At 37.3% G+C, this 15,044-nt stretch overlaps 1 protein-coding gene across 2 annotated transcripts in view; it reads right to left on the bottom strand.

The window, feature by feature from the left end:
- The window catches only part of C2CD2 (C2 calcium dependent domain containing 2), a 91,901-nt gene that overhangs the window by 59,243 nt on the left and 17,614 nt on the right, over positions 1–15,044 (bottom strand). For both annotated transcript variants that reach the window (XM_074213834.1, XM_074213835.1), the window contains exon 2: positions 9,321–9,416. In XM_074213834.1, coding sequence (XP_074069935.1) covers positions 9,321–9,416 — 96 coding nt within the window. The remainder of the gene's footprint in view (positions 1–9,320; positions 9,417–15,044) is intronic.

Raw genomic sequence — 15,044 nt, 5'->3', positions numbered from 1 at the left:
CCATTGAGAGTATGGGATCATGAAGAGTCAAGACACAACAAACTAAACCAAACAGCTCACACTGAATGTGAATGGCATGAACTCATAAAAATGCTCTAAATCACTACTGATTAGAGAAATACTAATACAACTCTGAGGTACCACCTAGAACCTATCAGAAATGATACATGCTGGGGAAGGGGGTGATGGGGGTTGGAACACTAATGCACTGTTGGTGGAATTCTGAGCTGGTCTGATTTTTCTAGAGAACAATTTGGAACTATGCCCAAAGGATTATAAAATTTTGAGCACTCTACCATTGTATGTAATTGGATAACAAAATATTTACTTAATGAAAAAATAAATTAAAAAAAACTGTGTATACTCTTTGACCTAGTAGTACCACCAGCAGGTCTGTATCCCAAAGAGATTAAGTAAAAAGGAAAAGAACCTACATATACAAAAATATTTATAGCAACTCTTTTTTGTGGCAGCAAAGAATTTGAAATTTAAGGCATACTCATCAAATTGAAGAATGATTGAAGAAGCTATGATATATGATTATGCTGGAATATTATTATACTATATGAAAAGGCAAGCAAGGGGCTTTTAGAAAAACTTGGAAAGACTTACATAAACCAAAGCAAAGTGAAATGAGCAGAGCCAAGAGAACTTTGTATTTTACTAATAGCAATATTGTAAAGATGATCAGCTGTGAAATACTAAGCTACTTTGAAATACTAAGCTACTATCATCTAAAACAATTCTAAAGGACATATGATGAAAAATCCTTTCTTTTTTCCTTTTGCAACATGGCTGATATGGAAATGTTTTGCATGATTTCACATGATTAGTTGATATCATATTGCTTGCCTTTTTTTTTTTTTAGGATTTTGCAAGGCAAATGGGGTTAAAAGTGGCTTGCCCAAGGCCACACAGCTAGGTAATTATTAAGTGTCTGAGGCCAGATTTGAACTTAGGTACTCCTGACTCCAGGGTCAGTGCTCTATCCACTGCGCCAGCTAGCTGCCCCATATTGCTTGCCTTTTAAGTGAATTAAAATTGTTTAAATTTTAAAAAAAATTTAAGCAAAAAAAAATTATAGAGCGAGAAACAACATGATTTGGCAACTGATTGGATATGTGGGATGATGATAATAATGAGTCAAGAATGACAAAGAAGTGATCAAAAAATTGGTGGTGCCTAACAGCAACATGGGGGTGATGATCAACCTTGATGGTCTCGCTCATTCCATCAGTGCAACAATCAGGGACGATTTGGGGCTATCTGCAGTGGAGAATATCATCTGTATCCAGAGAAACAACTGTGAAGTTTGAACGATGACCAAGGACTATTACCTTTAATTTAGGAAAAAAAAACTGATATCTTTGTCTGATCTTGCTATCTCTTTTACTATATATTTCTTCCTCAAGGATATGATTTCTCTCCCATCACATTCAATTTGGATCAATGTATACCATGGAAACCATGTAAAGATTAACAGACCGCCTTCTTTGGGGGATGGGGGGGAGGGAAGTTAGATTAGGGGAAAAATTGTAAAACTCAAAATAAATAAAATCTTTAAGTACATGTGGAAAAAAATTAGTGGTGCCCTCAAAAGAAATAGAGAAATATAAAAGAGGGCTGGAGTGCTGGAGGACTGTGTTCAGTTTGAGACATATTCTTTTTGAGCAACTTTTGGAACATCTAGTTAGATAAAGCTAATAAAGAGTTGGTGACATGCCAGAAGGAGACAAGGGTCACATATATAGATTTGAGAGTTATCAACAGATAGTATAATCTAATTTATCAGAACACTAAGTGAAAGAGGGAAAAGTGAAAACAGAAGAGAGTCTTGGCCAGAATTTTGCTGTATTCTCAAAGATGATCTTGCAATAGAAAGTGAGAAATTAAACGAGTCACTGGAAAACTAAGAAAGATCAGGGGTAACAAAAACCTAGAGAGGCTGTATAAACGTTAGGAAGGATAAGGATTGAGAAAAGGTCATCAGATTTGGCAACTAAGAGGTTACTGGTAACTTTGGAGAAAATAGTTTCAATTAAAGAATGAGAATGAAAACTAAATTGCAGAGAGTTAAAAAAAAGGCAAGAATGTGGAAGCAACAAAGACAAATTTTTCAAGTTTCATTCGGAATTGAAGGAGAGCTATAAGATAAAAGCTAGCAATAATGATAGGATCTAGTCAAGACCTCAGCATATTTGTAGGCAGCAGGGAATATGCTAGTAGATAAGGAAAGATAACAAGATTAAAATATAGAGTTAAAGAGAGATGATAGTAAGAGCAGATTGAGAGATAGAGAGTGAAGAAGATAGGAGGAAATGGGGATCAGGGGGTATGTGAAGAAGGATTGACCTTAGAGAGAAATGTTGGGAGTAAAACAGGAAATGGGAACGGATGATATCAACTTGTGAGATATGAGAGAGAGGTTATATGTGTCATTAACTCCTCCTGACAACCAGTTCATATCATTCTTAGAAAAATAAAAGGGAAGGATTAGTTTATAAAGTCAGGATGTGAATCTTCTAGACTGAATAAGACTTAGTAAACAATATTCCTTGAGAGAATACCAAGAAAGCCAAAGTATCACCTAAATAAGAAACTAATAAACTATTAACTACAGCAGAGGTCTAAAGGGACCTTGATGGTTGAGAGCTGACACAGCTGTCATATTATGAAGAGTTTTGTATACCAAAAAAGAGAATTTTGTTCCTAGAGGCAACAGGGAGTCTCTGAAGTTTATTCAGGGGATGAGAGAAATTGCAAGGGATAGAAAATGGGGTGTGATAAGGTCAAACTGGTGTGATATGATCAGAACTGCAATTGGGAAGTTCACTTTGGCAACTAAGTGGAGGAAAGACTGGATGGGAAGAGGGATAAGAGGGAAGCTGGGAAGCTGGGAAGAAGGAAAGGAAAACCAATCATTGCAACAATCCTGGTACTAGGTAATAAGGGTTTATTCAGAAGAATCACTGATGAGACCTAAGTTGAGAACCTGGATGATGGATAGCAAGATGATAATACCCTTTATAGTAATAGAGAAGTTGGAGAGAAGGGTGGATTTGGAAGACAATTAGTTCCATTTTGGACAATGCGCTTATGATTTCTTGAAAATATCCAGTTCAAGATGCCCAGTAAGGAGAGAGGTTAGGGGTAGACAAATAGAATTAAGAATGAGCACATAAATATGATGATTGAATTCACTGGAGCCAAGTGAGCTCACCAAGTGAAATTAGGGAGAGAAAAGAAGAGGGCCAGAAAACAGCTCCTTTGGGGACATTTATATTTTGTGTCAGATGATAATCCAAAAAAGGAAATTGAAAGGGATCAATCCAACATACAGGAGAACCAGGAGAAGGCAGTGTCATGCAAAACTATAAAGAAAGAGATATGAAGGAAAAAAGGGTGAACGTTGGCAGTCTACAGAGAGGATAAGAAGGATAAAAACTGAGAAAAGACCATTAGATTAGTGAAACTCTGGTTTCAGTTAAATGATGAGGGCAGAGAGTGAGAGGAAAGAAAAGAAGTAGGGGCACTTATTATAGACAGTTGTCTCTGACCACAAAAGGGAGGGGAAACATAGGATGATATCTAAGGAGGAATAGATAGCTCTAATGAGGGTATTTTTTGAGGAAGAGTGAAACATGAAAGAAGCTAGTAGACAAGAAAAGATAAGAGATAACTGAGAAAGTGTCTGTTATTTGGGAGGATGGACTGAGATATAAAAATCATTGTCCCAATTGTTAATGTTAGTTATTATGAGGAAACATCAGCCCAGGAGCAAGTTGTGCTAAAGAACATACAGGTACTATGTGACAAGGACAGAAATTGAACTCATACTCTTTCTTAGCCTTTGTTATCAAAGGACAGTTATCTCTGGGGGAATGACAATAGTGAACTCTAGTAGTAAACTTCCTCCACTTCTACTTATATTTAACATGTTAATAAATCATTCATAATTGGCATTTCTTTTACAGGAACCATCTGGAATCACCAATTTTTTTTTTGCATTGTTATTCAACTAAGAATTTTCTTGAAATAGGCAAGTTCTTCTCAATTTTACAAATCACTTTTAAAAGAAACAACTACAGACAAATAAATTACATATTCCTTTAAAAGCATGTTAATCCAGCAGCTAGGTGGTGCAGTGGATAGAGCACTGACCCTGGAGTCAGGAGTATCTGAGTTCAAATCCAGCCTCAGACACTTTATAATTGTCTAGCTGTCACTTAATCCCATTGCCTTAAATAAATAAAATTTTTTAAAAATACCTTTAAAAATATACATTTATCTAAACATATAATAGTCTTTTCCAAAGTGTCATCAATGGATAGAAGATACCCAAAGAAAAGTCATTCAGCTATAAGAGGTTCACAAGAAATACTTGCTGATTGTTTAATCAGATTATCACTTTTATGTGTGAAGGCATTCTCTTCTCCACTTCAAATGATTACTATTAAGTCTATTTCTACTATTAAATCTTTTGGTTTTTTTAGTTGTATCAGTCATTTCTGACCCTTTGTGACCACTTTTGGGGTTTTCTTAGCAAAGAGTGGTTTGCCATTTCCTTTTGCAAATCATTTTACAGATGACAAAACTAAATCAAACAGCATTAAATGACTTGTCCAGGGTCACAAAACTAGTGATTGAGATTACATTTAAACTCAGGTCTTCTTGACTCCAGGCCCAGTCTCTATCCACTCTGGATGACCCACTGTTTAAGTCCACTAGCTTAATTATTAATGGAAGTACACTGATGGGGGCTTGGGAGCTATAGTTTTAGAAGAGTAGTACTACAAGGTAAAAACCCTGAACCTGAGTTTGTAGGCATTCTTTAAAGAATGTAAGTTTGGGACAGTAATATCACTACATATACACAGTAACAGAAGGGCAAAAGGAACCTAAGATTTACTAGAAGCAGAAATGACTTTTACATAAGGAAGTATCAGTATCACAAAAAATTCTGTTCAACCATTACATACTTTATTTTCCTCATTGCAGACAAAATTTTCAATTGACTTTAACACAGATATACTGTTCAATATAGTCCCGAGTTGGTTGGTAAATCTTAGCTCATGGTCCATGCTATATAACTGTTTACTCCCTTCCCAACCTGCTCCATGACACTATCCCTGGCTGAGCCTTCTCCTATATACCTGTCACATTGATTCTGGAAAGGGAGCTGGAATTCTACTTGTTTTTCACTTTACTTCCAGAATCTCCCTTTGCCTCCTTCTCTTACTCTTTTGAAATTCACACAATTACTGTGTCCACATAATTGATCATCTCATACTGCCATTGTTACAATGCTCTCTTGGTTCACTCACCTCACTCAGCATCAGTTCACCAAGACCCTCCAAAGTCTGTCCACTCCTCACTTCTCAGAGAAACACTAACTGAAAATTGCCTTCCAGTCTTCTACATTCCCTCCAATCTTGGCTGCATTGGTTCTACAAACCTTTTCTTTTCCTCCATCCCATTTTCCCCTTATTTGTACTTTTCTTTCTCCTTTCCCCTTATTGCTTCTCACCAATGTTTTGCTTTTGACGATTGCTTGCCTTACACTGTACTTTCCCTAGTTCTCTCCTGATTCCCTGTAAGGTAGGATAAATTTCTAAGCCAAACTAGGGAATCATTCCTTCTTTAAACTGAATCTGAGGTGTCTAAGATTTACTCAATGTTTACATCTCCTACATTCCCACTACTATAATAGGTTCTTTGTGCCTCTTCTGGTGCTGCTAATTATTCTCTAATGCCTCCACCCATTATAATCCTTTTTTCAGTCTTAATTGTTTTATATTTGTCTTGTATCCTCACCCTCTTTCAAAATGTACTACTTTCAACTGTCTTGACAGAAGTACGTTTTTCAAGAGCCATAAGTATCTTCACATCATATTCAATTTTTCCCACACCCTCGATCTGAGTAGCCTTCCTTCAACTATCCCAATAGAAATACAACCCTCAAGAGTTAAAGTATCATCACATTTTGATTAATTTACACTCCAGTTGTCCTAATAGATATACCCATACCCTCTGGCTAAATATATTCCTTTCAACTCTCCTAAGAGATACAATTCCCAGGAGAGAATTTCTGAGAGACTTGTAATGGAAAATGCCATTCACATCCAGAGGAAAAAACTATGGAGTCTGAATGTAGAGCAAATTTTACTATGTTAACTTTTTAAAACTTCTTTTATGTTATTTTTTTCTCTCTTATGATCTTTTTTTCCCTTAGTTCTTCTTTCACAACATGCCTGATATGGAAATATGTTAAACACATGAGACATGTACAACTTATATCAGATTGTTCACTACCATGAGGAGAGGAGGAAAGGGAGGGAGGTAGAAAACTGTGAAACTCAAAAGCCTGCATGTAATTGGAAAAAAATAAATAAAGAATACATCCAAAAAAGAAAGAAAAAGAAATCCAGACAAAATTTTCTACCCAAACTTTTCCTTTATTTTCTATCAAGACTACAGAAGTTATAGAATACTAACTCCCAGGTCATCATCTGGAGTTAATCATTTAGTTCATCATCTTTCTCTTTTCCTCAATGGCTGTCCATATCTTAGGGATCTTTTCAAACTCTCTATCCTCCCACTTCCTCAACCTCCTTAATCCATGACCTACTCCTTCAATCTACTTCAGCCACACATAGAGATTGATTACATGTTAGAAACTGCTATTTCTCAATAGTATCTTATCTGATTTATTATCCCTCTCCCTTACTTCATGTCTTTTCTAGTTCTTAACCATCACTGATATCTTCATTCTTCAACCATTGTCTTTCCTCTGACTTTATTCTTCTCCCTCTGCAATCTCAACTCAATAGTTAGCCATTTCAACTCTATATTTTCAACTTCTCTTACATCTCTTGCCCCCTTATCTCTCTGATGATATTCCACCAAAGCTCAATCTTGAATTATTCCTACCATCTATTTCCTCAACTCACACATGAGCTGCTAGATTAGGCTAGAAAATGCCACAACCATTTCTAGGTACTTTAAAAAAAAATCATGCAATCCAACCTCAACAGGGTTCTCTGATAGTCAAGTAATCTTTTTTATTCTTCTCTATTTTCCTAATCCACTCCCCACAGAAGTAATTCCAAATATTCTCTTATTGAAGTCTTCTCATACCTCTTCATTTCCTCCCTCTCTCAAAGATGAGAATCTTTCCTTTTTTCTGAAAAATCTGAGATCATTCAATGTGAGCTTTCTCTATTCCCCTTCTCATGTCTAACCCCATGACTTCTTTAACCCAGGCTCTGAGAATGAAATACTTCTTGCCAAGGCCAATTTCTATAAATATGCACTTGATCCCATCCTTTACCATTTTCTCTAGCAAATTGTATCTTTAATCACCCCCCCTCTTCCTTTGAATCTTTAGCTTCCAACAAGGCATTCCCCACTGTCTTTTTAAACATGTTCAAGTTTCTGCCATTTTTTAAAAAACCTACACTGAACTCTCTCCCCTTCCTTAAAAATATACTACTATATTTCTCCTTCCTTTCTCAACCCCAAGCATGAAGACATCCCTTCTCTTCCTCCTCACTCATTGACTCCTTTGGAATCTGGCTTTCAACTGAATAACTCAACAGAAACTGCTCCCAATAACTTTCTTCACAAATATGATAATCTTTTCTTAGTTCTAATCCTTCTTGACCTATCTATTGCATTTAACTTCTTTTTAGGGTTTTTTTTTTGCAAGGCAAATGGGGTTAAGTGGCTTGCCCAAGGCCACACAGTTAGGTAATTATTAAGTGTCTGAGACCGGATTTGAACCCAGGTACTCCTGACTGCAGGGCCGGTGCTTTATCCACTGTGCCACCTAGCCGCCCCATGCATTTAACTTCTAAACATTCTTTTTTCTTGAATTTTCATCACACTATTCATGTTTGCTTCCTATCCTTATTGTCATAAGAGAACTTACTGGTTTCAATTGTATTGTAAGTCAAAGAAAACTATTTTGATTGGTATGATCCCAGTCCCCCAAGATTCATGTATGCTAAGTCTAATAAACCCAGAGATTTGACATTATTCTCTTCAAATTTCTTTCTGAATGACTTAGTTAAGTTCCATATGTTCCTGTAACTCCTTTCTCTTTTATTATTAGCTAACTCAGAAAACTGGTCCCAATCATTTTCCTCTAGGAAAAACTATTGGTGCCAGTTGACTCTTTGTCTAAAACTCTGTATTACTTTGAACACTACAGGTATCTGGAACTTGAACTGGACTGTAAAAAGTCTTGGTTCTACATCCAGAGTTGTCCCATTGAGTGTGCTGCACTATTTACATACCCCAAAATGTTCCCAGTTGCTACTTATTATTCTCTCCTTATGAGTAGTAATAAAATTTTGTTAACTGGTATCTCTATTTGGTTCTTCTGCTCTTCATCCAAACTCTTCCATACTACATATCAGTATTCCCCAAATTCTAGCCGATGCCTTTTTCTCTTCCCTATTTATGATAATCTCATCAGCTCCTTTGAGTAACTATCATCTCTACACAGCCGACTCCCAGATCCACATAACCAGCTCTTATGTCCATTGGATACTTCAAACTGTTTGTCCTATACAACTCAACATGTATGAAACTGAACTCATTATCTTTTCAATAAATATTTATTAAGTGCTTATTTTGTGCCAGGAGGTATGTATGGATGTTCAGGGAAGACTAGTACCTCTGTGTGAGAGCTGCCAAGACCTTTTCAGGACTGCTTTCTGCCTTTGATATCCACCTGATTCACCCAACTCTCACCTGTGGTTCCAAGGAGCTATAATATATGCAGCAATCACACTCCAGTAAACCAGACTGAGGGACTCAAACCCATCAGGGAGTTACAAGGGTGTCTATCCCAAGCATGAAGACATGCCCCAGCAGAATGGATAGAGAGACCAAATTATTCCAGTGGCCATGAAGGCAGCTGAAGTAGGTGCTCAGAGTTTGATTAGATATCAAAGACAGCAAAGTCACCCACTGGATCCCAAGTCATTGCCAGTCATCTTAACTTTTGTCTTTCCACTGGAATTCAATGGCTCTAGGAGAGAAAGGGAGGTTATGACTTCACAAAGCTCTCCCTCTCAGTTCTCATTTTCTTCAACTGCTCTGCAGTCATTGACTTTACTGATCAATCTCCCCTCCTAGATTACTTCACAAAACTATGCCTCACTTCAATCCGATTTATGAATGAGTCAAACAATGTCACCCATTCCATTTTATCATTTTTACCTATGACAAGCAAGTGATGAAACAGTAAGTACAGGTCCCTCAGTGTCCAGCTTTAAATACATTGCCTCCAGAAACAAGAGATTATGGCTTACCTTCTGGACAGATTTGATAGCATTCACAACTGGCTGAACTGTTAACTCTAAGGGCTTTTGAACTTGGTCCTCTTCAAATGTAAGAAGCAGTGGTCCCTGAGACAGGAAGAAGAGGAAATAGGGTAATTAATTATGATATTACCTTTAAAAAAAAGAAAATACACATCTTAACTCTTTCAATAAATAAGATTTATTTATATAATAAACATTTACCACTCTATCTTGCTATATTATGGTTAATATAAGGAAGAAAATTTTTTTTGGCTCAAGTCCCATATCAGTGGAGTTTCTATCCACAGATCTGGAAAATCTCCAGCATGCTAACAAATGTAAAATCCATGTAAAAAAACCATAGCTAGTCATCAAATTCTTTTGTCTATTTTTTTCCATTTGCCTCAGAAGTCCTCATTCTGAGTCCCCCCAAAGGGCCCTTTAGACAAGTGCTGACAGGTCTTTCCTTATTCCAATTGGGAACAGGAGAAGATGAACTGGTAAAAGCAAGGAGTCCTCTGTTGACATTCTTGCTGTCACAGTAAAGCTGTCACATTGTCTCTTACATTTAATTCTAGGGTACTTCTAACTTGAAATAGTATTATTAATAATGACAACTATTGTCAGTAATGCATTATAAAAGTCAAACATATACCAAATTGGACATGAGGGAATAATGGAAAGTTAGAGGAGTGATAGGTAACCTAGGAGAAATTTTCCCAGCCCACTCCAATACCTCTGGACCAAATAAACAAGAAAAGAGTTCCTAACTGCAGTAAATTTAGCCAGGACAAGAAAAGAGCAATTTTAAAAACTATCACGAGGTAAATGAGGAAAAAAAAATTGCTGAAGATTACTTACCAATCTATTCTACTCCCATAACCCACAATTCCTCCCTATGTATGACCTCTGTGATTACTTCAATTTTTGGAAATTAAGCTCTTTTTTTTGAAATATTTTTGAAATTAAGCTCTTTTCAATTCTTCTAATAAGTCTTCAATCCTAGGACAGGGTGGATATCTCACCACTTTAGCATAGTTCCATTGCTTCTAGTCTCCCTTAACCACCTCTAAATTCCCCTCCTTAGGTCAGAGCCACTTTGTCTCCCTATAGGCACTTGCATAGCTCCTGCTATTTGGAGCTTCAGGGTTTTCATTTTATTTTAATTTTTAGTAATGTGAACTCAACAAATGTCAAATTGCCTTAGTCAAAAAAAAAAGTACTGTATCTCCACAATGGCAGGGCACAAAAACACTAGATCTTCAAAATGTGATAAACATATTTCTAGTAGAGATATCATAGAAAAACAAGCATTTTTCAAGGAAAAGGTTGATCTGCAAAGACTCTGCAAGGTGCCCTAAAATGATAATGAAGCAACTTTAAAAGTAGTTCAAGAAATCAAAGAATAAGAGAAAATAGTAAAGAAATAATAACAACAAATTAGCAAGTTTAATAGAGAAGATTGGGTGTAGAGGGAAGAAACAAACCAGAAGATTCTTTAGAAAAGAAAATAACAGAACTGGAAAGTATACAGAAAAAAAGGAAAAAAAAGGAAACAAGTTAAATATGTGTGGAAGAACATATGATAGCTCCTCCATACGAGAATGCTGAAGGCAAACGTTATAGTGCAAAAGGATCAACTAAAAATTATAGCTATTTCAGAAAATATCACAATAAAGAAAATTTGAATATCTTGATTAAAGAAAAAAATGAAAAAAGACTGAGAAATAGTGGAAACAGACAGCAAAATTCATATTGAAAGAATTCTTTTCCCACCCCAAAAAAATTAAAATCCCAAGAATAAATCCCTGAGAAGTAATAAACTAAAATTTTAGGAATTCCACATCATCAGTCAAATCTTATATTCAGTAACAGACAAAAAAAGTGCTTTAAATTCCAAGAAAAAACAATAACATAACTCTATGTTTGATAAGAAATTAAAGGAAACAGGAATATAATATTTTGGAAATCAAGGGCACTTGCTTATATCCCAAAATAGCATATCCTATATAGCTGAACCGAAACATCATTATAGACAGATAGAAAGATAAACTTTAGTAAAAAAAGAATTTGAATCTTTCATTCAATGATAAGTAGGATATTTGCCTTGCAAACTGCACAAACCATATTGTTACTTTAGAAAACGAAATGTTTCTTTTTATGTATTATCATTAGAGGACAACACAAATGTCAGGTGGGAAATATTTTTATTTGTTCTTTAATTTTCTTTTTTGAAAAATATATTAAGTGAGAAGGCAAGAAGTCAAAGAATCAGGCAAATGTTATAATCAGGAAAACCTATAAGAATAGCAAATGGAGGAAGTAGATTGTTTCAGAAGAAAAATATCTCATCATTAACAAGTCACTATTATAGGAAAACAGGATTAGCAATTATAATAATTCATTAAATAACAGAAAACATTTTTACAGTTTTTAATTTTCATTTTTCTTTTATTTTTATTTCCCCTCCCCTATTACCTACAAAAACAAGTTCCAAAATTCACTTCAAAACCTTGAGTCTAAATTCTTTCCCTTCCTCCCACCCCACTCCCCCTCATTGAGAGAAAGCCTCTTTTCTCCTAACACTGCCAATTATCTGGTGCAGGCCCACCTACTGCAATGCCTACTGGAGGCTCTGCTTGCCCCTACACTCTCTCCACTTCATCCTCCATTCAGACACCTAAGTGATTTTCCTAAACCCCACATCACCCTCTTGCCTCTGGTGTTCAAAGCCCTTCACAGCCTAGTCCATTCCTTATTTTCCAGTCATCTTATTAACTCTTTCAACCTATATCTTTATTTTTTTTAATTTAAATTTATTTTTTATTATTTATTATTTGAGTTTTACATTTTTCCCCCAATCTTGCTTCCCTCCCCCCCTCCCCCCCACAGAATGCATAGTCTTTACTTTGTTTCCATGTTGTACCTTGATCCAAATTGGGTGTGATGAAAGAGAAATCATATCCTTAAAAAGAAGTCTAAGAGGTAACAAGATCAGACAATAAGCTATCTGTTTTTTTTTCTAAATTAAAGGGAATAGTCCTTGTACTTTGTTCAAACTCCACAGCTCCTTATCTGGATACAGATGGTACTCTCCTTTGCAGACAGCCCAAAATTGTTCCCGATTGTTGCACTGATGGGAATGAGCAAGTCCTTCAAGGTTGAACATCACTCCCATGTTGCTCTTAGGGTGTACAGTATTTTTCTGGTTCTGCTCATCTCACTCAGCATCAGTTCATGCAAATCCCTCCAGGTCAACCTATATCTTTATTCTTTCAACCAGACACACTGGGTTCCTTGATGTCTCTTGACTTGAGACAGCTCCTCTTGCAATGCTCTCCCTTATTATCTCTGCCTCCTAGCTTCTTTCATCTTTAATAGGAAGCCTTTGCCAACCCCTTCTTTAATCATTTCCTATTTATCCTGTATGTATATGGGTGTTCAGGGAGGATTAGCAAGCACCTCTGATGTGAGCTTTTAAAGGGCTGCTCATCCACCTTTGGTGTCCACCTGTCATCCAGCTCTCATCTGTGGCATATTCAATGACCACATCTTAGTAGAACTATCTGTTCAGACAATTTAAACCAGGCTGAGGGAAACAAATGGGCCTCAAACCCATCAATGAGTTACAGAGATGACTACCCCAAGTATGTGAAGATTCCCCAAGAAGAATGGACAGATTAGAACACTTTGTTCTAACAACCATAAAGGCAGCAGAAGTAGGTGCTGTTGGGACACTTAGAGCTGGGTCAGACTTTGAAGATGCCAAAGTCATCCACTATAAGCTGGGCCATCACCAGCTGTCTTGTCTTTTGTCCTGACACCAGACTTCACTGACTCTGGAAGAGAATGAAGCTGACAACTTTATGCTACTCTATCTCACTTAAATCCAATTCACCCTCAAGTCAAGACATCCCTGTGAGTCTTTGATTCTCTTCAAAAAAAAAAGACTAAACAACATTTATCCTGTATATAGTTTGTATACATCTGTTTGCTTTTCTCTCCCTTGGAGGTAGGGACTGTCTTTGTTCTCTGTTTGTATCCTTGGTATGTGCCGGTTTTAACACTGACTGACTGAGAATACCCCAAGGCAGTGAAGAAAGGCAAGAATGAGAGAGGAAAGGTCTGGATCTCTTCCAATTCTGAAAAAGATGTGTAACCAACCTCTTTTCAAATTGTTGAAGAGAGAGGACACTGAGAAACGGCCAACACGTAGAGGAAGTATTTATCTCTAACATGTTCCTACCTACAGCTTGATAAACTAGGGACTTTGGGAAATTTTCCTCTTGGTTAAAGTTTGGAATTCACTCTCTCAGTAGAGTTGAAATATCTCATGAGATCCCAATGGAAGAGTTCCTTGATTCTGTATTATCTGGTGTACAGTTTCATTCATTTAACTTTTTCTGATTTTTGTTTTGCTATTGACTTGCATAAATGAATTTCTTTTCCATTTGATATGTGTGTTCATTGTCATATTGGTTATAAACTTGTTGCTACCCTTTTCCTAATAATGAATACTAATCAGGAAATTAGCTTGAATTTAAAAATACCCTCACATGATAGTCTATTACAATCTAAAGTTATGTCAACAATTTATATGATTACCAAAAAAAGGCAAATGTCAAAAAATACAAAGAATAAGTATGACACACAAGATGGCGACATGAAGGGATCCAGTCTTAGGAGCTCTCTGATAAAAACTCATAAACTAAGGACTCTAACTAAACTTTCGAGAGACAGAACCCACAAAGGGACCCAGTGAGGCAGTTCTCCTACTCAAGGTAACCTGGAAAAGAGCAGAAAGGCTCTGCTCCCTGGGTCGGAGGGGCGCCTGCAGAGGGGTGGCCCACCACAGCAAAAAAACTTCAGCCTCCCAGAGGCAGCCCCAGGGCACTGGGAGCCACAGCTCACAGCAGTGGGGGCATCTCCTGAGCTGCACCCCGGGGAGCACCGGGCACAAAGTGGGAGAACAGCGGGGGACCTCTGCCAGAGCAAGCACATAGAGCCCAGCCCTCAGGGCACACAGAGAGCAGCATGGTCTTTTGGCAGCCCAGACCCAGAAACAGAAGCAGGAGGAGCCGGTAAGCAGGAGCCTCCAGGGCATGAGCCCATTGAGCTGAGGGAGGGGAGCAAAGAGAGAGAGACTGCAGAGCTCTGTCCTCTGCCCCTGGAATAGGATTCTGGGGCTCTGACCACATTCAGATCCTGATCGCAGTCTAGGCCCCCCATAGAACAGCAGGCCCCCCCAACCTCGGCCCCGTGGCAGAGGGGGGCACTTATGGTCATTCACAGACCAGGAGGGAGGACAGAGCCTCACACACTGAGACCCTTGTGGGAGTGTCCCAAAATATCAGGAAGTATCCCCCAAAATAGGCTTAGGCTGGGAAAATGAGCAAGCAAAGAAACAAGAGGAAGACCATTGAAAAGTATTTTGCAAATGAGCCCAAGAAGGATCAAAATACTCAGTCTGAAGATGAGGAAGCACAAGCTCCTGCATCTAAAGACTCCAAGAAAAACAGAAATTGGGCTCAGGCTATGACAGAGCTCAAAAAAGACTTTGAAAATCAAATGAGGGAGTTGGAAGAAAAACTGGGAAAAGAAAGGAGAGAGATGCAGGAAAAAACATGAAAATGAAGTCAGCAGCTTAGTCAAGGAAATCCAAAAAAATGCTGAAGAAAATAGCATGCTAAAAACCAGCTTAGGTCAAATGGATAAAACAGTTCAAAAAGTTAT

This window comes from Macrotis lagotis, chromosome 1 (genome assembly GCF_037893015.1).
Source record: "Macrotis lagotis isolate mMagLag1 chromosome 1, bilby.v1.9.chrom.fasta, whole genome shotgun sequence".
Lineage (NCBI taxonomy): Eukaryota > Metazoa > Chordata > Mammalia > Peramelemorphia > Peramelidae > Macrotis > Macrotis lagotis.
Note: the sequence above shows the minus strand (reverse complement) of the source record. Positions and strands in the feature narration are given on the sequence as shown.